This window comes from Perissodus microlepis, chromosome 7, assembly GCF_051167445.1.
Source record: "Perissodus microlepis isolate ML-2025 ecotype Zambia chromosome 7, ASM5116744v1, whole genome shotgun sequence".
Taxonomy (NCBI): domain Eukaryota; kingdom Metazoa; phylum Chordata; class Actinopteri; order Cichliformes; family Cichlidae; genus Perissodus; species Perissodus microlepis.
The window spans coordinates 63,329,831-63,355,214 of NC_140467.1; the positions used below are offsets into that span (position 1 = coordinate 63,329,831).

A 25,384-nucleotide genomic window follows, 5' to 3' on the forward strand; every position below is an offset into this window, starting at 1 on the left:
ACCAAATATAGAGCATGTAAAGACCTCTCTGCCCAAAGCGGTCGCAGCAGGTAGCCCCGCCCCTCCCTGAGCCTGGTTCTGCTGGAGGTTTCTTCCTGTTAAAAGGGAGTTTTTCCTTCCCACTGTCGCCAAAGTGCTTGCTCATAGGGGGTCATATGATTGTTGGGGTTTTCTCTGTATGTATTATTGGAGGGTCGACCTTACAATATAAAGCAGCTTGTGGCGAATGTTGTTGTGATTTGGCGCTGTGTAAATAACACTGAATTGAATTAAATAACTGTTTGTTGGAAATGAGCCGAGCAGGTGAAATGTTTCACATGATTGATTTAAACGGGTAGTCGGACCACCATGTGGCACCGATGCCAAGTCTCTAGTAGTTTATGAGTTACGTCATTTGCATCTAAAGCATTTAGTAACCTTCGTGTCCTTTGGACATGGGAAGCGTCATCATGGAAGAGGGAAAGGTTTACTATAAAGATGACCACTTATTAACTTTTGCACAGCTGTGCTGTGATCCTCAACCCTTTAAGGTGGAGCCAAACGGTGCAGGTGAAATGCACACTGCAGCATGACTGACAAACTGGATCTCCTCAACATTTCCAGGCCACATTTAAAGAATCTTGTGAAACACGAGTCATCGAACCAAATCGCTTTCCCCACATCTCTGCAGTTGTTTGTCTGGAGCTGCTGAACTTTCAGATGTGGATTGGTCGTGACTGTGAGGGATGTCTGGGCATTTCCGCTCCACCTGTGATGGATGGATGGACAGGTTGTATTCAATAAGAGTTGAAATGTTTAATGAGGCCATAAGATCATCAGGCCCCAGATCGACTGAGCTGAGGTTCGACTTTTATGCAGTCAGACTTCTTTGTGCAATCGGAGGAGTCGCCCCCTGCTGGTCATAAGAAAGAATGCAGGTGTAAAGCACTTCCAGAGAAGCTAAACTCTTCAGACTTGGTGCAATGCCCATCTTTTATATACAGTCTGTGAATTACCCTCGCCTGTGCCTGTTGGACCTTTGTGACTTGCACTATGACCCCTCCCAGGCAGGCTGACGGTGCTTCACCTTCCTCCTCCTTCATGCCTGTTCTTCCACCTGTTCCTCCTCTAGTTTCTACTTTTCATCATCTTCCATCTTTTTCTCCTCCTCACCAGCTCACCCTGTCGTCCATCCTTCTCTTCCACAGATTCTGTCTCTAATTCCTCCTACCCACCCCCTCCACCCCAAACCCCCTTTCCATCACCACCTCCTCTCCGTTGCCGTGGGGATACAGGGGATCATGACTGACAGGCAGCTTGCTAAACCAATCAGATTCACCCACAGCTTCAAAGGCGAACACTCATTGGCAGTTCCCAGGGGAGCTGGAATGTGTGTGTGTGTGTGCATTCATGGAGTGTGTGTGTAATAGAGTGATGGATGATCTCCTCTCCAACAGCAGAGGAGAGGAAGGATCACTCATTCTCAGTGTCTCTCTGTCGCTCTCTCTCTCTATTTAATTCCTGATCTCTCTCTCTCTCTCTCTCTCTGTGTGTGTGAGTGTCTCTCGCTCGCCCCCCCTCCCTCCTCTCTCCACATCTCTGTCGCTGTGGAGAGCCAAAGAGAGAAGACGTTTGTTCTTGGAGATGCTCGAGGAAAACAAGAAAATAGCTGCTTCTGCTGGATGTTAAAATGCAGCACTGCATGCCTTAAATAAAACACACACACACACACTGACACACACACTCCGCGGCGCTGCAACCATGCCAGGAATACCTGCCGTCCATCTGCTGTTGCGCGGTGCACGGGATGTGATGGATGCAGCTCCTACTTTCTGTTGGTGAGTGTTTGATTGCTGTGTGTGGTTTTTCGGGAATGTGTCCGTGTACTCGTGTGATTGTGTGTATGTGTGTGTGCGTTGTCAGGACTGCGGTAGTCCTTGAGCGCTGTGGCGACTCAGCCTGCGGTTCTGACAGCTGAGGGGAATAAGAAAACAGGGCTGGGGGATTTTTTTTTCTCTCTCGTTCCGGAGGGGTGCGAGGACGCCTCGTCACTTTAGTCGCTATTCGCGTTTCGTCACTTTGGTGTCTTGCAGTGGAGCGTGAGGGGACACGGTGTTGTCAGTGTCACTCCACAGGTTCATCCCTGAAGTCAGAGAAAGGCAGAGTGTGCAACAAGCCTGGATAAAGGGAAGGGCGGGTGCGGGGGGGCTTTGTGTCTTTTCAAAGTGACGAGAAGCAGGAAAGACTCGTGATAACACGCGAAAGCTACAAGCGTCCCCTCAGGAAACCGAGCCACCGGGACACTTCCCAATGAGGCGAAAGCGTCCCGGGCTTCGTCGGCTCTCGTCAGAGCCGCCGTGGACTGGCGGCCGATGCCAGCGTGCGGTGTGGCGACGTGAGTCAGGAGAGAAAGAGGGGTCACAGGATTGGCTGTGGGGTGATCTCCACCACCGCCTGCCTAATTTGCCAGAACCTCAGCCCCTCTCTGCCTCCCTCCTTCCCTCCGTCCTCACTTCCGCTGTATTTAAGCCTCCTTCATAATTAGCAGCAGTGCGCGGAGGCGTCTTTAAGTGCTCAGACTGAAATCAGCACTTCTCCCCCCTGCCCGGCTAAACAGGGGTCAAGTACGCCGAAGCTCAGTTTCCTCACGTCAACATGCAGCAGCGTCAGGCTCGGAGCGCCTCGGAGCGTCGGCCGTGGACACTTTAAAGACGCAGCCCTCTCCGGATCTCCAAGACTGATACGTCAACGTTCATCCTCAATTTTCATGGCGTGATTTGTCAGAGGGTTCGCAGCACATTTGGACTGATTAGACTGCATGAGCAAAATAGCCTATTATTTTTATTTAATTGACAATCTAAGTCACTTTGGAGTAATCCTCCTAATTAAATAATGACAGCAGGTCTTTTAAACCGGAGACTCCGTCCCTGTGTGAGGAGGAGGAGGACAAACACAAGCACGTTTGGACCCATTTATCACAATCACATGTTTTAAGGGAGCCACGCAGCTCAAAGTTAATTATTCTGTGGGGACTTATTGCACTCATATCATTACGGGAATCCCCAGCTTCACCTCACAGCACAAACTACATGTTGTCTTCTCTCTTTTCCTGATGGGATAAAGTCCCATCCTCTCATTCTCTGAAAGCACCGACAGTTAATCTGGATTTTAGGCATTAACATTCAGTTTGTCCATCAAAAATGCAAATTAATCACAGTAACAAAGTAACAAAAAAGGATAATTACGAAGTGCTGAACTCTATATCCATTTGTTTAAACGACATCTCACAGAAACAATAAAAAACCTTCCAGTAAACCGGGTCACAATAATGATCCAACATCATCTGACACCAAGCTTTCACTTATCCAGAGCTGCAGCTTAAATCGAGCGCCATCTAGTGGACGGCGTGCACGTACTTAAGACTTCACGTGTGGAAATGAACAGCATGAAACCGTTACACAGCAACTCAGTTTCCTGCAGGTTGAACGACCCATGCAACTCCAGTTGAGCGGTTACACAGCGTACATACGAACACTCATTATCTACATTTGCACCACTTTGCCGATTGGCTTGCTGGAAATGTGCTGTTCTTTGGCTCCAGCTCCGCAGGACCGTGTTCATTCAGAAAAAAGAACAAAAAGAAGCAAAATTTAAAAGGTGCCAAAAACTGCAGTTCTTCTAACGGCCACCAGAGGCTAAAGCAGTGACAACAATCAATCACATTACTGCAGGAGAACGTCACTGTTCTATTATTAGTGTTTTATTCAAATCAATAAATAAAGAGAAAGTCCCACACGGACGTCCAGGAGACGTTCAAGAAGAAGTTTAGATGTTTTGTAGATAACGGGCTACATTTGGTCAAAGCTCGCTGGGGGGCGTGGCTTCTTTGGCTGACAGGTGTACAGCTGCTAGCTGCTAGGGTTCACCTCGGCTAGCCCCTGAACTGGACGCCTTGACCGCGTTTGTGCTGTTGGAGCCTTTTAATGACATCATGTGACCAATAATGTGGCTGCTATGAGGTTACTGTAGCAACAGACCATACAGGAAGGCGGAGCTCCAGTTTTGAGATTCTAGCACTCAGCAGGTATCTGTGCCTGTGTGATACAGTTTGTGGATGCAGCTGTGTAGCCAAGCCAAATGATACCAAATATGGTCACCCCGAGCTCTAAAACGCCAACATGGCCGCGGCTAAAACTGTGACAGTGAGACGTCTAAAACCCGTGGGCCACATCCCGGTTCTCGGGTCTCTGGTGATTCTCAAAGTGGAGTCTGCTGCCCACTAGAGCTCCCTCATGTTACTACATGTGTTTGGGGTCGATAAATCAAATATTTTCTGCTGTTTCATAATATAATTAATATTTATAAAAACATATGTAGGCTCAAAAAAAGTCACAACTAATAAAATAAAGCCCCAGAACTGAAATTAAAGCTTCCTGCTGGTGTCAAAAGGAAAGCTGTTAACGAGAAAATCAACATAAATCACAGAGAAGAAAACACTTCATCTTAGTTTGGTGTGTTAATCAGAGCTGTGATTAAAGGTCTGAGTGGGCCACGGCTGCTCGGCGTAATTCTACACTCAGCTGCTTCTTTTGTTTTTGGCAGAATTAAATTCAGCTGGAAGAAAAAGTTGAAAGTTAAGCTGCTGCTTGTTTTCTTCTATGCATTTCTTTGCATTTCAATGTGTCTGGCAGATATTAGCATCTTTCTCAGGTGTAGGAGAGTAGCGTTTGCTGCAGCTCTGCCTAAAACTTTGTATGGGATTCATCATTTCTCAGATCGATGCTTGAGGGGGACTTTTCTCAAAAAACAAATGCAGTCTGTAACAAATGGTGATAGAAACTCATTTGTCACATGAATCACGATGTATTCTTGGCCCTCTCTCATTGTGGCCGTGTTCATAAATGGATTTGGGCCTATACTATCTATACTAAACCACTTGTGCAGTACGCAGCGCTGCCAGGAAAATCAACATGTCTGCATCGGTTAATACATCAGGATATTGCTGCGGAATAAAACTTGCCCAACGCAAATCAGCGCTAATCAAGTTTGCTTGATTCTTCTCCCCATGCTGGAAATCGGGCTCATTGTTTGGAGGTTGTTTCAAAAATGAAGCGCTGAGCTGAACAGAAACGGAGACACCGTGGTGCTGAGAGCGGACAATAAAGCGGAGTTTCCTCGTACGCGTTCACACTGAGAGACAAGTAAAGCTGCTGCTGAAGCTGGAGCCCGTTCACATCTGCTGATTCTGCGCTTCAAAGTCGAGGCCAGAGCAGGTGAGGAGGTCAGGGCGGTGGACGGGGTGTAGCTTCCTTTAATAATCAGCACTCAGAGCATCTCAGGTAGATGAAGATGACCCCTCGACCTTCAGCTACCTGACACGTTAAAGCATGCACACTAGGATCATTTCCTGGCTTCATTATTACTTTTTAAGCAACTTCATAGCTCACTAATGACCAAGATTAGCACATATGCTGTTACAGAATGAGTATTTCTGTACATGTAGACACACCAGTCTTTATGCATCAGCTGGGGAAGTTTCACGGTGATGTTAGTTGGTGGATTTTCACCACTAACATGTGTTTTGCAATAAAAATGTCTGTTATTTACAACCATAACGTTAGAGGCCACAAATCTCCACTTCAGCACCGCTGACACCCACCAAACTTTTCACTTTTATTCCGAGCTCGAGGGAATCATAAATCACACAGATGTGCGGAGCGTTTCATTCCTGAAACACAGGAAAATTGTCCGACGTCTTCTTGAGAATATTTTCTGATTTATTAAATAATAAAAAGAATCAGTGTGTAAAATGTTTGACGGAAACGCGTCACCATAACCGAAACTAATTTTTCCCACGTGGGGAGGTGAACCATAAGGTCCACGTGATTTCCTCCTGTCGGCATTCTGGAGGTTTAAACGTTTGTTCCTACATGGAGGAAATGGACTTCATGGATTTCATGAAATGATCAAAATACCCAGAAGCCCCTCTGTAAAAACCTTTGACTCCAAATCAAAAGGAATTTCGAACCCGGCTTTATCCATCGTTCAGATTTCTGTGCTGGAAAAGTTCAACGTGTCACATAAATGGAGAAAACCATAGTTTCCAGTTTTATTCCTGGTTGTGTTCTGGAGGTTTGGACTGAGAGGTTTGCTCATGTATCATCATCTATCACCGCCTGATTTATTGACTGATTTTATTCCTAAAATACTGAAAAAATGATATGAATCCAAACAATTCCAGTGGGAAAGATTATTCCCACGTGAAGACAGTCACCAGTATTCCCGGGACTGGACGTCCCAGCAAATGTACCCCAAACCCAGGAGCGTGTACAAGCCTCGGTCAGCGTGGCAGAGGTTAAAGTTCACGGCAGGGCGATTAGAACAGGTTCTGCTGTGACAGCGTTTGCGAGCAGAATCAACAGTTTCACGCCGCTCGCCAACATTCTGCTTTAGCATTTGCTCAATCTTCCCGGGGCATCCACAGCCCGCGGCCCTGCCCACCATCCGCCAGCATCGAGCCACACATGAAACAGTCTGAAATGTAGTCCAGCACCATCAGCTTTGTATCTAGCGATCTGTCAGAGTCAATATACAAACCCATCTGCTGCTGCCTCCTCCGCACTGAACACACAGGAGATGGTTAGCTTTACACATGTACCGTCGTCAACTGACAAACAGAGGTCAGGCTGTTAACCCGCCTGTGTTTACGTGCTCCACATGCATGTGACTGTGAGAGTAATTAACAGCAAGACTGGCTGCTGATTAAAGAGAGAAGTGCGACTCGTGGGAGTGGAGGCTAAGTGAGAATTCTAATGTTGGTGATGCTAACAAGGAGCGTGTGCAGAAGGAGGGGGAGCGGATAAATGGGCGGACGAGCCTCGCTTGGGATGGGTTTAATTGTAAATCAATGGCAAACGGAGGGAGGAGAGAAAGAAGGGAGGGAACGGGGGATTTAATGCGGGAATTCGGATCTTATCTGGATGTTTTGGCGACATCGTCTTCCCCGTCTCGTGCCAATAACACCCAGAGAAATCAATTAAAGTAAAAAGAGGAAATACAGGAAACTGGTACACACTGTTCTGCTCGTGTCTCGCTGTCTGCTGCTAACCCGAGCTGCTGATAATGAGTCGGGTCGATCGGAGCGAAGCTGCACGCTGATCGAAAACGATTCTTCTGATCCAGACGACGAAGTTTCATTCAGTTTAATTCAGTTTTCAGTCTTTTACAGAATCCTCTTACAGGACCGATCAAGTTTTCAGGATAGCAGAGAATAAGAGTGCTACTGCACATTTCCTACGACAAAAACGTTTTATGCAACTAAGAATTTCCTGTATTTGAACATACACGTGCACAAGAACAGGCACAGGGGAGTTTCAATCTTCTAGGGAAATAAGACAACCCAGAGAAGAGGCAATTTTCCATCATTTCTGTACAGATTTGAGGACTTTTATAAATCTTTAGAAGAGAAAAACAAGTGTGGGAGTATTAATACCGCTGCAGTCCAAGGATTCAACTGAAGGAATTTTCAGTGTGAATTTATTTCACCGTATTTTTTAACTGGGCAACAAATGTTACCATTTCTGTTTATGGAAATGACAAAAAGCATAATTAAAATGGATCATGTAGTGACATTTAGTTTTGTTTCTCTAATCGAGTCGCTCTTGTTCCCACGTAAGAAACTAAACTTTGGGAATCATATTGCTGTGCGGCAGGTGGCGTTTGGACTCCAAACTCAGCTTTACTTCCGGGAAAAAAAACAAAACACACGGGGAGACAATTAACCCAATCAGTCAGAGCGAGAAGTTAAAGTAGAGAAAAAACACAGTGTTTTGCAATAAAAATGTCTGTAATTTACAACCATAACGTTAGACGCCACAAATCTCCTCACAAATCGCCGCTGTGAGGATAAACCAAATAAACTCAGAAACATGACAATAATTAACAGAAAGGCTCTAAATGATCCCCAAACCCAAAAAACCCCACAAGTCCAGAACTCTGACAGTCTGCTGCTTTTTGAGGTCGTTTGTCACTGTTAGGACCATCCTTAATTTGATATAAATCAATGTGAATTGCACAGGATTACCGCAGCGCTGACTCATGTCAGGTAAAGAAAAAAAGATGAAGCGACGTCGCTGTATGTGTCACATTACCCTAATAAAGGTCTCGGGTTTGAATGACTGTCCCGTGCATTAAGGCAGCAGAATACAGGCGTTCAGACTTTGTTTTAAGACACCCACGAAGCTCAAGAGACTAAATGTGTGCAGAAGTACACACTCGAGCTTTTTATGCAGTTGTTTTAAGGATTTCAGAGCTTCTCTTGCTAAAGTTTTTATTTTTATTGCATTAGTAGAGCACCACTATTGGTCACTCGCTGCTGGATGGAGTTTCCTTCTTTCTTTCTTTCTTCAAAGCACAGATCACAAAGCAGGGGCTGATGTCATGATGTCCTTCCAGTAACTTTTTTGTCCTAGATGCTGGAAATTCATAAATATGCACCGGACTGTCCTGTATCGCTGGAGTTGTGACAATACCTTCCTCTTCAGGACTTTTGATGAGGACATTATTATTATCTTTGTATATAATCGTGGCTCTCACACGCTTTCAGGCCTTAATGGCAGCATTTGCCTCTCTGTGGCTGTAAACAGGATTATTTCTGCTGGACATCAGAGTTTATGGGGACTGTCACTGTTGGAGCCTCTAGTGGACATTAGAGGTACTGCATTTTCTGGCACTTAAAGGCTTCTTTTTTTGCTTGCTGTTTGTTAGATCTGAGAAAAGATGATGGTTTTAGGTTAAAAACATGTTGATAATACCAGCAAACCCTATCAGGGTGTATAAGGTAGTACTGGAGACAAGCAAGCCAAGAGCAGTGCTGCTACCGTTAGCATTATTTTCATCTGGCTGATTAACAGCACTTAAAATGTCTCAAGGAACAAGACAATAATAATATACAGTGCCTTAAAAAACAACGTCGGTCTAATGAATCCTAACCACATAGAACAGCTCCACACCTCCCAGCTAAACCAGTTAATCCATCACTTAACAGATGGGCCCGAATATGACCGGCCACTTCCTGTCAACACCATTTAATGTCTGAAATTGCTGAACCAGAGGAGACCAAACAGAGATTTCTTTGCAGAGGGAAGATCAAGAAAAACAAAGCTATCCCAGAACAAACAGCACAGATGGAAGATCCAACACAGCAACCTGAGTCTGTGTGCGCCCGTGTATACAGTGTGTGCTGCTTTTATATACGTCCAGATTGCAGCCGGCCTCACCATCACATAGAGACGTAATTACCCAGTAGGATCAGCAGCTTTTTAAATAGACGTTCTATTATTAACGATCTTAAGGTTTATTAGAACAGGAGCCGCTCGGCAGAAAGCACAGGAATGCAAAAAAACATCGCTTTTACTACACGAAGCACGGAGCGTTTTATTTCCCAGAAACAAAATCCGTCTTCAAAGGTGAACTCGGGTGCCACGAGAAACAGCTTTTCCTGCTGTAATCGTTGGTCACGTGTCTCTGGACAGCTCGCCTCTCAAAGATGCTTTTATTGAAAGTCGAGTCCTTTCTTTGAGTGATTCACAGTGCAAAACGAGTAGGGTGAGGAAAGGACGATTAGCCAATCACCTGCCTGGGATGACAATGGGGTGGCTCTCAGGCGAGGTGAGTGCTGTGACGGTGGAGACATGGATGTACTTTTCCAGCATGTTCAGGTGCTACCTCTTTAGCTCTGAGGATTTGAAACCCCTGGTTTTGTTTTCGGGTACAAATCGTCTAAAGGAGGAAAATGCCGACAGCATGGTCATGGTCATGGTGTGCATTGGCAGAACGTTCCAGAGACCTCGGCTGGAAACAGTCCTGGAGGTTCTTCTTGGTTAGCATTTCCACATCGTTTCAGCTGCTGTGATCAAATCTACCACAACTGACTATGGACTAAGCAGAAGTCCTGAAAGATCCATAAAGACTCATCCAGGATCAACTGTCCTCAAAATTGATGAGTGTTTCCCTCCCTGAAATTCTCGCTGCACTCTGTACATCTTGAAGTTTCTCAGGAAACTTTACGAACTTGTCGTCTTTAGTTTTTTGCCTCTAAATGCAGCAGGTTCATCCCCGGCTCGTTGGCTTTGGTGTCAGGCAGTGAAAGGAGGGGTGACGGCTTGAACCCCACAGAGTTCCCTGAGTGTGTTTGTGAGTCGTCCTTTAGTCTTAGTCCTAAACATCGAGCTAACATGTCAGGTCTCATACAACTGTTCATCAAATGTGCAGAATCTCCACCAGCGTAAATTTCTCCACTCTAACGCAACAAAAAATGAGAAGGCTCCACCTTCTGTCCCTTTGCAGCGTTGCAGTCATTGTATCTCTAAATCAAACTCATCGTATTTGGCCCAAAAATGCTGTTAGTGAGTCTGGAGGTGTGGAAGACCAGAGGTGCCCACCAGAGGGCAGTGGCTCAAACAGTTGGTGGGCGGGGTCACCTGTCATGGCCCTGGTTTACCTGAGACAGGAGGATGTGGTGATGGCCTCCAGGGGGGGGCACAGTCAGTGTTTTGGGTGGTGTTAATGACCCTCTGTGCAGCCTTCCTGCTCTCAGTCGTGGCCCCTGAGTACAAACACCAGGCAGGAGGAGAGCACGCTCTCCACTGAGGAGCTGTAGAAGGCCAGCAGCAGGTCCTGGTCCAGGTTACTCTTCCTCAGGAGACGGAGGAAGTGCAGCAGGTCCAGGTTACTCTTCCTCAGGAGACGGAGGAAGTGCAGCAGGTCCAGGTTACTCTTCCTCAGGAGACGGAGGAAGTGCAGCAGGTCCAGGTTACTCTTCCTCAGGAGACGCAGGTCCAGGTTACTCTTCCTCAGGAGACGGAGGAAGTGCAGCAGGTCCAGGTTACTCTTCCTCAGGAGATGGAGGAAGTGCAGCAGCTGCTGGGCCTTCGTTACCGGGGTGATGGTGTTGTGACATCAGCACTTGTTACTTTGTCTGATTTGAAAAATGGCTGACACGAGGAGGACCGGGTCTGCGACCTCCCGCACTGAGCCGCCATCTCCAAAGCCACATTGGTGCATGGAGATGGCGTTAAAGTGGCAATGAGACGCAGTCTGCTATCAATTTATGAAGTGGGTATAACATGAAATCTGTTTGTGATAATACGACGATTAACTGTGATAAATCAGCAGAAATCATAAATCTGTCACCGTCTGCTTACACCGAGGCCGAGGTCTGCTGCATGAGATGTCCTTGAAAGGAAAAAGCAGATGAGCTTTTTTCACGGGGTTTTCTTACACTGCAGTAGTTTTCTCCCTCCCACGGGGAGGTCAGAGGTCAGCAAACACAGAGCCGGTGGGTGTTCAGCATTTTGCTTAAAGGCATTTGTGTTAGCCCAGGGTCTGAAGGACAGACGCCTGCAGAGTGGAGACAAGGCAGCTGACTGAAAACACAGCAGCTAATAAAGATGAGAGAGAATCTGACGGTGATTATCTGTCTGCAGGGAGGAGAGTTATTTATGTGCAATCTATAGAAAAGAAAGGCCGGGTGCATCGGTGCCGTGAATAAAAGTGTTAATTAGAAACTTGAAAGCAAACAGTTTATTCTGCAAACACAGACTCATTTATCTGATTGTCCACCTCGTGTTTTGGACACTTTCACAGCAACATTTATTCGAAGAACGAGTCAGCGCTTGTTTATTTGTCCTATTTATTCTCACTGCTCGCTCCACTCTGTTCACATTTGTCATGTTTATGTTCAGATGTCCACGCTTCACGTTCTCATCAGCGAGGCGGCTATTGTGACCGTGCAAAAGTAACGGCTCCCAAAACCTAAAAACTGGATGTGCCGCTCTTGGCAGCAACAACTGCAATCAGGCGTTTGTGATAACCGATGCTGTGACGCAGCTGCAGCTCCATGCATCGTTCACATGTCTGTTTCACTGTGAGGAAGTGTCTGCAGATCCTGAGCAGTAAGAATTTACTGTTGCAGCAGTAACAGAAATCTAATATCCCAAAATATCTGCATGGCAACAACAGCATGGCCTGTTAGCTATCATTAGATGATGAAGAGCTCCTTTTCTGTCTGTTTCACGCTAAGTCCAAAAACGCAGCCTTGTCTGTGCATGTGGTCCACACGTAAACGCCGTAAACGTTATTGTTTACGTGAGATGAATTTCTACAAAGGCGGATAGAGGCTATCTGCAGGTTTTACACACTTCCATGTAGACACACAGTTACTGTCGCTCCACTTAGAAAGACTGATTCTACGCGCCATCTTTGCTTACTCTTTCCCTCCCAGGCTTCTGATTGGCCAATTTCTACACGGTTAGAATCATATCGCCACCTGTTGCTTTGGCATGTTCTTCTTATTTTTGGACTTTCCTAGAGTAGCTTTGCACGAGTTACATTTCCAAAAATGTATTATTCATCTTACTGGGTTTTGATGCGGTTTATCCACCACCTTAAATACTTTTTCAGACGTTTGATTTTCTGCCGTTTGTTGGTTGGTTTATGCTACACAGAGGAAAAAGAGTGGCTGGAGGCTGCAACACAACCGTGTGCAATGAACCCCTTTAAAGTAGACATTATGGCTTTAATGCTGCAGCGACTGGGTCCAGGAACACAGGAACAGGTGGTAAGCTGCTATCTTCTGACTGATTGCAACATTTAAGCTAAACTGTCAGCAATCGGTGGCAGATTGTTTGGAGACAGGTTGCCTCTCAGCAGGCGACCTTGCGCATTCGTCTTGCCAGGAAGTTGCAGGTCAACCTCTGGGTGAGCAGTTTGTCACCATCACCACTACGATCAGGTTCCAACAGCAGAAACAAATTCAGTGTAATCAGCGGGCTGTCAGTTTGTTTTTTGCTTTCACATCTATCTCCAAAGATGTAATTAAGACATTTCCAGGAACAGCAGCTCAGAGGAGGGTGTTAGCAGCGAGCTGCGTATAGCCGTGTGTATCAGCGAGTCCTGAATAAAACATGGGGAACTGGGACCACTTTATGAAACGTCTGCCACATTAGGATGGAGGAGCCCTAAGAGCTGTGGCCCCTGGCTTCTCCCCCCGCTGTATAAGAAATGCATAAATATTTCACATTCGAGCTGCTTTAATCCATTCGCCAAATGTCAATACTCAGCACTTAAAAAAAGTGGCCAGGCCTGCAGTCCCACCGGGTTAAACAGAGCAGCTCCCACGTCTGTATGCAGGTCGTATAATGCAGTACTAAATACTTTTATCAACAGTGGGAGGGTCTTTCTCCCTAAGTGCTGCCCTGGCAAAGAGTGAGCCGGAATAGGTCCTGCAGCCGGATCGCGCCGTGCGCTCAGCAGCAATCGCTTCTATTCCCGGCAAAGAAAAATAATGCGGCGAGTACAATCTCTAATTTCTGAGGTCGTGACATTTCTGTGCAGCGGGCAGTGATCCTACACGTCAGCTAAACATGTTGGAGAAGCTGCGAAAGGCCCGTCGCAGCAGAAAACTCCTCTTTAATGAAAGATTCAACCCGGGACGAGAAACGTTAGTCGTGCCATTAACTGTGTAGAGCTACAGGTGACTGAATTTATGAATACAGCAGTTACACTCGTCCACAAAAAGATTCTTTATTCCAGAATTCAAAGGAAGAATTTGCTTTATTTACCAAAGACGTCGAATATTAAAAACAAGTATCTCACAAAGGTTAGGTGAACCTCTGAGTTTATATGGCACGTATGATTAGTGACAACAATATCAAACTATTATGAAACTGACCTAAATAACAATCGTGTCCCCGGACATGGTTTCTCTTTCCAGTATAAATCCACCTCCCAGTTATTTCTGCACTGGCAGCACTTGGTGGGGTGGTTCAGACCAAGGTTACTGTGGTTAACAAATGATGTGGGGAACTTGGAAAACTAAAATAAAACAGAAATGCAGAGGAAATATTGTTAATTTAGTACCAGTCTTAGCTCATGAGACAGATGGTTTTATTGAGACTGAGAGTCACTAAAAGTTCGATTCATTTCCTTAAATTTACCTGGTGGAAATTACAAATAAAATCAGCATCAAAATACAGATTTTAGTGATGTTTTCATTTATTAATATACCAAAACTACGCAAACCTGCCCTGTGTGAGAAAGTCAGGGCTCTGAAAACACTGAAAAACTTATTTTTAATTTGCTCTGGGCATTTTTCTCTGATATGATAAGTGTGACAACGAAGTAGGAAGGGGTCAAATACTTTGTACAGCATTTATACTGTATATGTACTGTATATGTATATGTACTGTGTATATGCAGTGATCCAGTGGTGATGGTGAAGCTTCAGACTGTTATAAACACTCAGGTTCAATCACTCTGTACTGGGCGTCTCTACGATTATCACCGTGTGCCAAAACTAAACCGAACACAAACACCAGCTGTGGAGAAAAAATAGATTTGAAAGAATAAAACTGTGAAATTCTACTGTGAGCTTAAACAAATCAAAGTGAAGCAAACAAACAATATCCTGTTTTAGTCTTTGTCCATACTTTAAATCTGAAAACTGAAAATGTCTCTGGAGGCTCTTCTTCAGATGGTTACTGAGACAACCAATCAAGTTGGCTTCAAAGGGGGCGGGGCTGAAACAATAAACCCACAGATCAAGAAGGATTACTTTAAACAGTGATTGGTGCAAGTGTGTAAGTGAGCAGGGCTTCACACTTTAACAGCAGTGAAATTAGTGACGCCTTAAACACGTCACTGCATAAAGAGTGGACAGTGAATCTCCATCACTTCCTCTTTCAGTAAAAACTAAAACAATCACGGCGTTTAAACTGTCACATGATGAAAAGCGGCACCACTCTGATCTCCATTTGATGTAACTGTGTTTGTGCAGGAAGGGGAAATGAAAGAAGTCCCTGCAGGCTTTTAGAGTTAAGTAATAAGAGGGAAATGAGTGTGTGAGCACTGCCGAGGTAAACAGGAGAAATTAAATCAGCGTACGGCGGCGTCTCCCGAGAGCGCGCTCTCCAACCGAAAGAGAAAACATCCACTATTAAACCGTCCGTTTAACATTCCTACCACGCTCGCTTCATTAGCAGAGAGCTTGGTTCTGTCGTTACCTAAATACTATACACGACGCTGTTGTTTCCGTGTCTGTGAAGAGGCATTTACATAATCCTGTAAGGTTAGATACAGCACAGCAGCTTGCTGTCTTGGCGATGGACGCCCGCGAGCGCTTTAATGAGCGAAACGGAGACGAGCAAGGAATGATCGCAGTTTGAAGTGAGCCTCATAAGGCAGAAGGTACAAATATAAGTGTCCAATACAGCCCAATTACACATTGAATGAACGTGCTTGATCGGCACATTCATTCGTTCCAACGTTGTCAGCTCAGCCGAGCGAGCTGCTGCACACAGACGGATGCAGGCAGAGAGAAGCTCCACCCTGATGACTGCACGGGAACACTTTCCCGCTTCATCTGTCAGTAACATTCAGGATTATTAAAGTCATGATTTGAATTTTCAGATTAGTTTTCATTCATTTCTTACAACATAAACAGTCACTCTGCACCAGTGCCTTCTCCTGCTGAACTGAAGTGCATGATTTCACCTCAGGGAGCTTTGAGTTTCACTTAACTTTTGTTTTCATACAAAGTAACTTCGATACGATTATGTCAGCGTTTAGCCCCGACGCCTCTACATCACCGGCTCCCAGTGCAGGCCCCGTGTGGGCTGTGAAGGTACTGCAAGTGGTCGTTTATGACTTTAAAAAATAACATTACCATAAAATATGTACCTATTTATTTGACCTGCTTTACATCTGGTCTTTTGGTTGCCTCCCACTGGGGTTTGCAATTTTGGAAAACATTCAATCCTGAAGACACTATATAGTGAAATGTGGTGAGAAAATCCCAACAATCAATCCAAGCCAACGACCCCCAGTGAACAAGCACTTTGGCGACAGTGGAACAGAAAAACTCTCTTTTAACAGGATGAAACCTCGGGCAGCACCAGGCTCAGGGAGGGGCGGGGCCATCTGACAGGATGTAGATGGAAACTTTTTGACTGTTTTTGCAGCTTTTTGGATTTGGGAATTTTTTTAAAAAAAAAACAATAATTCCAATAAAAACGGGTGTATGTTAACATCAGCCCCAGACATGCAGATGTAACAGAATTTAGTGTTTAGTTTAGAAACTTGATTTTTAGGAGACATCAAAGCCATCGTGCAGAACAGTACTTAAGGTTTTTAAAAGAGCACACGATAAAGAAACGAGGAACGAGAATAAGTGACAGAGCAACGTTCAGTTCTGCAAACCTGAACGCACAGAGCGCCACAAACAAGCTAATATATGCATGAAGTGCCATAGCTCGTCCTCATCAGCAGCCGGCTGCTCGAGCTCACACTGACAGCTTCATCTACTGTTGTACACTCGACTGTGGCTTCTGCACTCAAGGTCACAAATTAATCAAAACATCAATACGTGCAGTCGACATAGGCAAAGCTCGCTGTAGACCTGTCACCTGTACCGACAACGTTGATTCAGCGTCTCATGAATTAGGCAGAAAGCGGCGCAGGAGTCGCAGCACGAGACCTGCGGCAAGCCTGCACGACAGATAGTTGTGGTGGGTCTACAACACATCGAGGCTGTGCGCATCAGCTGCGGCTGCCTGTGTTTTTGTGTGTGGGTGATTTGATAAGTGTGCGCAGCTGCATTGTTCACAGCAGAGGAGCGGTTCAGGGGGCGGCGAGAATCTGTTAATTACAACACAGGGGAAAGAAGCGAGGACTCGCTTTGCCTCTTGAATTAACATTTTTAAGCATCATCTCAGAGCTCCATGTTTTAGCTGAATGACGGAAAATTAAAAACTTCATCTTGTCATTCACCCTTCAGCTGTGGAAATGTGCTCATTCAAACTTATCCAAAAATATACATAATAACAGCGGTCGGGTCACCTCATTGAACGTTGGGGTTTGTCTAATAGCCACCCACGTCACTGCATCTTAACAGAGAAACTGCGATGTAACTCTGAAGTAGTAATCCCAGGAAATGTTTCTCAACATTCCCCAACAGCAGCGTGTTATATCGGTCTCTCTTTCTCTCCCGTCTCCCCAGATGGACTCTGACACCAGTGACAGCGACGGAGGATAATAATGATGGAAGGCAGAGTGATTCGTCCCCAGCCAGAGCCTCAGCACTCCTCCACCGCCCCTCTGCTTCTCAGCGCCGCTCCCTGAAGGACGCATCGACCTTGACACATCACAGCGTGCGAGACAACCTGGCACACACCGAGCTGAAAGGTTGCCTCTCTTTGCCAAGAGTGGGAAGACAACGGGGGCAAAGCTTCGGGGACCAGGCGTCAGCAGAAATCCGCGCTGTCTTGCTGGAGTAACAAATGAGCTTTTATTTGTGCAGTTAACACCGCTAACAGCTGATTCCATAAGGGCCAATTACTGGCTGAAGGGAATACGGGGCCAAGATGAAGGAGGCAGCAGTTGTGGCTTGTTTGCTGGCTGAGCTGTGTCTCGCTGCTTTTGTTCTGGCCTCCGAGGGGGCCGCTCGTTGCCCCGCGTTGTGTCGATGCGAGATACGACCCTGGTTCTCTCCCAGCTCTATTTACGCCGAGGCTACCACCGTGGACTGTAATGACTTGGGCCTGTCGGCGCTACCGCAGGGACTCCCCTCAGAAACACAGGTGCTGCTACTGCAGACGAACAACATTGTTAATGTGGAGAAAAGTTTGGATTACTTGGCCAACATCACTGAAATTGACTTGTCCCAGAATAACATTTCCTCGGTGAGCGATGTTCGTCTGGGGTCTCTCCCCCAGCTGCTGTCACTCCACATGGAGGAGAACTGGGTTCAGGAGCTTTCTGACAGCTGCCTCGCTTCCCTCCCAAACCTCCAGGAGTTCTACATCAACCACAACCTGATTTTCTCCATTAGCTCCCGGGCTTTTCAGGGCCTGGGCAGGCTGCTCAGGCTCCATCTCAATTCCAATCGACTGACAAGCATCAACAGCCAGTGGTTCAGGCCTCTCCCCAATCTGGAGATATTGATGCTGGGAGAAAATCCCATCCTTCACCTGTCAGACATGAACTTTAAGCCCTTGGCAAACCTCCGAAGCCTTGTGCTCGCCAGGATGAATTTGACTGAAATTCCTGATGACACTCTGGTCGGGCTCGACAATTTGGAGAGCATCTCATTTTTTGACAACCTGCTTAATCGAGTACCCCGAGCAGCTCTGACAAGAGTTCAGAACCTGAAGTTTCTGGATTTGAATAAGAATCCGATTGAGAGAATCCAGAGAGGTGATTTTATGGACATGCTGCACCTCAAAGAGCTCGGCATCAACAGCATGCCTCAGCTGGTCTCCATCGACAGTTTCGCCTTGAACAACCTGCCAGAACTGACAAAAATCGAGGCCACAAACAATCCCAGGCTGTCCTACATCCACCCTCGGGCCTTCCACAAGCTCCCCAGACTGGAGACTCTGATGCTCAACAGCAACTCCCTGAGCGGCCTTCATCGCAGTACCGTGGAGTCACTGCCCAACCTGCGAGAGGTGAGCCTGCACAGCAACCCGATCCGCTGTGACTGTGTCATCCGCTGGGTCAACACGAACAGAACCACCGTTCGCTTCATGGAGCCCGACTCGCTGTTCTGCGTGGAACCTCCAGAGTACCAAGGGCAGCACGTCCGAAAGGTGCACTTCAGGGAGATGACGGAGATCTGCCTTCCCCTGATCTCACCTGGGAGCCTCCCAGATCGAGTTGAGATCAGCAAAGAGAGCTCAGTGTCACTGCATTGTCGGGCGTTTGGAGAACCAGAGCCCGAGATCTACTGGGTGACACCGTCGGGTGTCAAGGTCATACCTGGCAGCATTTCCAATAAGTACTACATGCACCCAGAGGGAACCTTCGACATCTACGATACCACGGAGCAGGAGGCTGGCTCTTACACCTGCGTCGCCCACAATCTCGTCGGGGCAGACCTAAAGTCTGTGCTCGTTTCAGTGAACGGATACACTGCCCTGCCTTCGAAACAACTTTTACATGTATATATCATGTCTGTCCAGTCTTATTCTGTCATTGTGTCGTGGGAAAGCACAGGCTCTTTGCTTTCACAACTAAACTGGTCCATTTTAGCAGAGGGCCGCCACCTCTTGATGCCATTTACAGCCAGGCTTCCTGCTGATGTCAAAGAGTATCACATCAAGCAGCTGCAGCCGTCCACTCGCTACCAGGTTTGTGTTGAGGTGGTGTCAGCGCAGCCTGGATACAGCAGGGACTGCGTCAATGTGACCACAAAGGAGACGGCGGTCCCGAGGGAGACGACCCACAAATGGGACGGTGTGGCGATGGCTGCTTGTGCTGCGTGTTTTATCGTGGTCGCTGTGGCTTGCTCTGTCATCTACACGTCTCTGTACAGCCAGGTGTTTTACAGGAAATTAATGGCCGACCAAGCCGAAGCGCTGCTGATTGCCAGCACTCGTTCCTCGTCTTCTTCTTTCCTTGAGTTTGGTGCGTCTGGGATCAAGGTGACGGCAACTGTAATAGACTTAACGGATGACTCTGTGTAAGACGCGTCCTTGTATGTAACAGCGCTCTGGGATTAAGTGAGGATGCAGAGTGAGGGACACTGGACAGTTTACGAACCCTCCTTCCACGAGCAGACTTCAGCAGCGGATAAATCATACTCCTGCGTAACTGGCTAAAAACTATTTTCTATCTGAAATCGTGTCATTATAGCTTAATCAGGCAGATATCGCGACTATAATCCACACGGCTACTGGTCATTCATGCAGTGCAACCAGAGTAAAGCACAGCACAGGAACTCTTCTCGTCTTAAATACCTTGTCGAAGCAGCTTTGACGTCTGCAGAAAGCATTTTCTTTGCCGTGTTACATTAAGCAAAGATAGTTTATAATGGCAGAGAGAAACTTGTTAGCCTAGTGTACAATAAACCTGATTATAATGTAAACAATTTTATGAGGAAATACATTTTTCATTAAACCTGTGTAGTGTCATAACTCCAATCTTTCTCTTGAAATTTAGACCAAAAAAAACAAAGCATGTGTGCGCTGCCACGAAATAATTCAAACACCACTTTGTGTGGATGACGTTTGTGTAGTTTGTGTGTGAGGTCTGCAGGAGACAAACACAATTACAGGGATCGCCCTTCAAGGCAGACACTTTAACGCTGTTAGGGAAATGCAATGCAATCTCAACAGCACGACAAGAGAGATGGTTTGTTTGTGTGTAAGCATGTGTGTGTGCACCTTAATGACTGTGTGTGTAAAGTGCCAGGGCATTGGCAGACCCACTGACTTTGAATTGCATTATATTCTCTTTCATTAAAAATCCAATATGGATTCCCAGAACAAACCTCGGCGCGGTGATGAATCGGCGTCATGCACAAACTGATAGGAGGCATTTATCAGCGGGACTCAGTCATAGATCAACCGAGTTTCAGCACCTTGGACAGGGCTTTTAGAGCGCGCCCATTTGTCACCGCCACGGGAGCTAAAATATGACCCATTAGAGGCAGGTAGTGAGTAGGTCAGCAAGAACGTGGCGCCCAAGCCGGCCCGTTCCCGGCACGACCCTGGAGAGATACCGCCGCCGTCGCAGGAACAGCTCAGCAACTATCGGGCTCATTTGTAAAGTGCTCAACGCTGACTGCAGAGGAGGGGCGAGATCAGGCACCCTGGATAAAGTAGTTTCAGTCCTAAACAGGACGAAGGGGATGACGGGCAGTGCTCTTTAAACCAGATCTGGGTTTGCACAACAAGCTCCAAGATGAAGCCGAGTTTAATTTCATGCACACCTGCACAGTTACTCTTTGCGCTGTTCGATGACACTTTTGGTTGCGATAAGCACCCTTTACTACGGTTTGCCTCTGTGGCATTCTCACAAAGTCCACGCGGTGCACCTGCCTCTGGCTCAGCTCCAGCACACTTCAGAGTGAGCCAAGTTTCTTTCAGAAGTGATGTTTGGGTTTGTAAGTGTTTCCTCAGCGTGCTCGGAAACATGTCAGCATGAAGCATCTTCTTCAGCCTCGCACTGAAGGCCGTTAACAGACAGGCAGCTTTGGGAACAGTTTCTGCAGGTTCTTCTCCAACTCGTGGGTCATGCTGGTGGTTCGTTATGCTTTTCTCCTCCCACTCACACATTATGTCCCTCTCACTGCCAGTTACAGCCTTTCATGTGTCACGCTGTAATAATTCCCACCATCTGGCAACTGTCTGCATACAGAACTGGCTTCCTTTTGAGCAAGGTACTGATACTAAATTAAAAATGGATCCACTACTTCCTGCATGCACAGATGAATTCTGCAGCACACCTGGAACCTGCACACCATTTGGGAAGCACTGCATTATAGCCGCATGCTTCAGCACAGCATGGTGAAAGGTATTCTGGGTATTTAAAAGAGCAGCTGCAGGAGAAATGAAGGATTTTAAAAAAGGAGCTGACAGGTCATGTAGAAGCTTTTCGTTTCCTCCCTCACCTGCTGGGTTCAGCTGTGGTTCACTCCTCACTGAGAGGAGCAATATGTCAACATATAATCCTCACAGCCAAACCAAATAAAAAAAGGAAGTGTCTCGGTGTTTTTAAACTCTGTCAGAGATAAAAAAGAAATGCCAATACACGCTAAGAAAAAGAAAAAGCTCCAAGTGAGTAATAGCTCACTGCTGAGGGTGTGTGCACAATATGTTGTGGCAGATCCAGAGGGAACATCTTGGAACAAGAATAGCTTCGCACACAGGACCCAGCCCAACTGGCAGGTTAAATTAAATCCTCACGTCCCAGTGACACTGAAACCAGGACTCCACACAAACCAGTAGAACGGCAGAAAACCACACTAGCACTGGGAATGCTTTAGCTGACTCTAACATCAGTGGACCCGACTTGGGGATGAGCCGTTTCGTGGCACTTTTCCGTTGATTGGATTTTTGCAGAAATGTCTGCTAACTGGTCACCTTATTGGTGGAAAAGCTGTACTGAAGCCGTTTCAGCAACGCTACTAAAGTGAAACTTTATTCAGACCAGTAGAAAAAATGTCCCGTGGCCAGCAGAATCTAAACGTTTGGCCAATGAGGAGCGGCCACATGCTCAGTACATGTCACTGCAATCAAATTATTCATTTATCCTCTTTGGAAAGTTGCTCTGAAGTGCGGTAACATTCAAGGATGTCAGGGCATCACAGAAAATGCTTTTTTCCTTTGAAATATTTTACATGCTGGCCTGATTCTGATCCTCGCCTAGAGCTTGTGCTGCATTCAGAATAATAAGGTGCATCGTGTGGAAAGTCTAAATGTGCTCAGTGAACTTCAAAAAATCTCCTCACTAGATTATATTATTTTTGTGTCGAATGGAAATTTTGCCCTCATGGCAAAGCTAAAGTAATGGAGAGAAATGAGAAACACATTCAGAATCACCCTCTGGTGATCGCCGGGTTCTTTATTTTACCGCAGTTCATTCTAAAAGGCTGGACGAAGGGATAAGGTACTAGATCTTTATCTATAGTAACAGTATATATCACAATAAACAATATACACCACGAACATGAAGGAAAAATTCAACTTTTTAATCTATCCAGGGCGGACGCCCCTCGCCCAGCTGGGATCGGCTCCTGATAAGGATGGAAGAGGACGGATGGAGAGATTTTTAAATAAAGACTATTTTTTAAATCGAAGTTTAAAAATCCCGATAATCACCGTGTGAAAGTCTGCGACAGCACTTTTTAGTTCCTATTGCTCATAATTAAAAAAATGTTTACATCGTGGATCCCTGTAGATATTCGAAAAACACAGTTATGCTGAAGCATTCACCTCAGAGATCCTGCAGTTTGACGAATGAAACAAAGGCGGCGTTGGCGAGGGCGCGACGTGAGTCGATGTCGTAGAGACGATCAGATGTTCAAAGCGAGAGAGAAACGCTGCAAATACAACGAGACCAGGAAAAACAAGCCCGGCCGCCGAGCTTAATGAGCTCTGACTGCATGTTTAGTCCCAGCAGAATCATATCTGCAGCCATTATATACGATTACATTACCAGCGTTTACCCACCCCCCGTTTCATTTTCAGCTAATAATACATGAAAAACATCTAACGATCTTAGCACAAGTGAACTAATACCTCATTACAACACTTCCGTTTGTAAAGTGTCCCATTTCTCCGCTCCGTGTTAGCGGGGAAAATAAACTTGGCGAGAGAGCAACACCATTTTTCTCATGAATTATTACCCCATTATAAACATTTGGTATTTAGGCCAGGCCTGCAGCTTTTTGCTTCGGGTACGAATAAAAAAAGCCTTACATTTATCTAGCATCCCTCATGTAGAACCTCCTGGGTTTTAAGTAATTATTCTCCCGCTCATCGGCCCATTAGGCTCGAACAACATCGCTGACTTTGGGTGATCTTGGAGCACGAAGCTTTCTGAGCTTTCATTGCTGCTTCGTGATGGCAGGTTGCAGATGGCGAGAGTGCACTTAACCTCTGCTGATAAACCGAAGCAGATAGCACTCACTTACAAGACAAGGTTATATACAGTAGAGAGGCAGGAACCCATTTGAGTTGATTAATGACTCCACCTCTGACTTGTGTTTTTGTTCTTGGCTCCGTGGGCGCCCTTTTTTAATCTTTTCCATGAAATACTGACTCAGGACACACAGTTTCACTTTCACACACACAGACTCGGCGCGAGCTGCCGGCGACGGTCGGCACTGCGGCGATCGTCGGCGAGCTGCTCTAACGCACACTTCTCGGCTCCTGTGTTTGGCTTAATGGCAGAACGACTGGTGACAGCGACCCTTCGTTTGGTTCTCATCTCAGGGCGTAAAACAGTGCAAGTCGGTCAGATATGCACAACACGCACTTTGGCGTTGACAAAGCCGACACCACTGAAGGTGATGATTAAAAAAATGTTTTCTTAATTAAGCAGGGAGCTACTGCGGCTCGGGTTAACAACATCAAACCTTCACGTTAGTAATTCTTACACCGAGTGTTTAAATGTGATGCCAAAGGGTCCTTTACAAACATCACATACATTCATGATAACGATATCTATACAAAACATAAAAGAAAATAAATGTTTATAGTAGATATATCAGTAAAACTAATATAAACATGTTTATTATGAGTATTACTCTTGAACTAAAAAAACAAACTTGCATTCATGAAACACTTCATTGGGTACGCCAGCCTGGACCGATGTTCAGCACATCCCAAAGGTGCAGTGAACTCGTCGCCATGTTCAAGAATCCTCTCCAGTGTGAGAGGATTCGAGCTTTATGAAGTGTTATTCAGCTGGAAGCAGCCAACACAAGATGGTACGCTGTGGCCACAGAGGGACGGACAGCACTCAGGGAGGCTGTGGAGTTTAAACGATGCTCAGTTGGTACTAAGAGGCCTAAAGTAGGGATGCAACGATACCAATTTTTTCAAACCGATACGATACTGATACTTGGATCTGAGTACTTGCCGATAAAGAGTACAAAAAACGATACTTCTACCACACACACACACATACAAATGCAATGAATTGGAAGACAGGTTTTATTTTATTCTCTGCCGATAAAAAATTAAATCTTAATAAAAATGACCACAAAAAAATTTCAAGTGAAAAATAAGCACTTCTGTTAAATTATTGCAGAGTCTCCACATTGTAATTTAACAAAATATCACTGAACTATTGGCACTGTCTCGAACTTTCAGAATAATAAATAAACACTTCTGTTTGGAATAAAATAAATACAAATTAGGTTTGAGAATAAAATAAACTTTTAAATTGTTGCAGAGTGTCCATATTGTAAACAAACAAACAAAATAACGAAAGTATTTGGCATTGACGAATAAACTCATCTGCCCGTGGATCATCAGTCCACTGCGCCGTTAAACCGAGGACTGACATCGCGCACACACTGCTTGTCTTTACCCCTTCAGAAAGTTTTGGCACCATTATCTCTCTGATGTATGGGCGGTTGGGAATTTCATATCGCAGCTCGAGTATGCTGAGAAGACGATGCAATCCTACGTTTTCCACGACCGGCATTGGCTGGTCATCCAGAGCGATAAAATGAGTCAGAGCCTCTGTTATTTTAACTGCCTGTGGATTTTCTCTTGACATTTTCATCGCTTTTCCAAAACCTGAGTTAAAGTTGGCTGTTCCCGTCCACACTGCTGACATTTTGTTTAGCCTAGCTACAGCAGCCTCCAGTTTCTCTTTTTTTATCTGGAGCTGCCAGTCTGACTCGTCTAACGCTGTGCCTGTTTAGCGCGGGATGTCCCCCTAGTGGCCAATCTAAAAAAACTACAACAGAAATGGCAAGCCACCCTCTGATTAAAGAAATAAGTTGGTATCGGTTCATGGTATCGGTTAACTTTTATGAGTATGAGTACACACATATTTTACAGTATCGGCCCCGATACCCGATACCAGTATCGGTATCGGTGCATCCCTA

General features: G+C 45.8%; 2 protein-coding genes across 3 annotated transcripts in view; one reads left to right on the top strand and one right to left on the bottom strand.

The window, feature by feature from the left end:
* Positions 1–25,384, bottom strand: part of immp2l (inner mitochondrial membrane peptidase subunit 2) — a 199,117-nt gene that overhangs the window by 39,549 nt on the left and 134,184 nt on the right. The window lies entirely within an intron of this gene.
* LOC146384611 (leucine-rich repeat neuronal protein 3-like) lies at positions 1,452–19,952 on the top strand. Its single transcript, XM_084936607.1, has 2 exons — positions 1,452–1,817; positions 17,036–19,952. Exon 2 carries the CDS (start codon positions 17,400–17,402, stop codon positions 19,500–19,502), a length of 2,103 nt encoding a protein of 700 aa, XP_084792733.1. The 5' UTR covers positions 1,452–1,817; positions 17,036–17,399; the 3' UTR covers positions 19,503–19,952.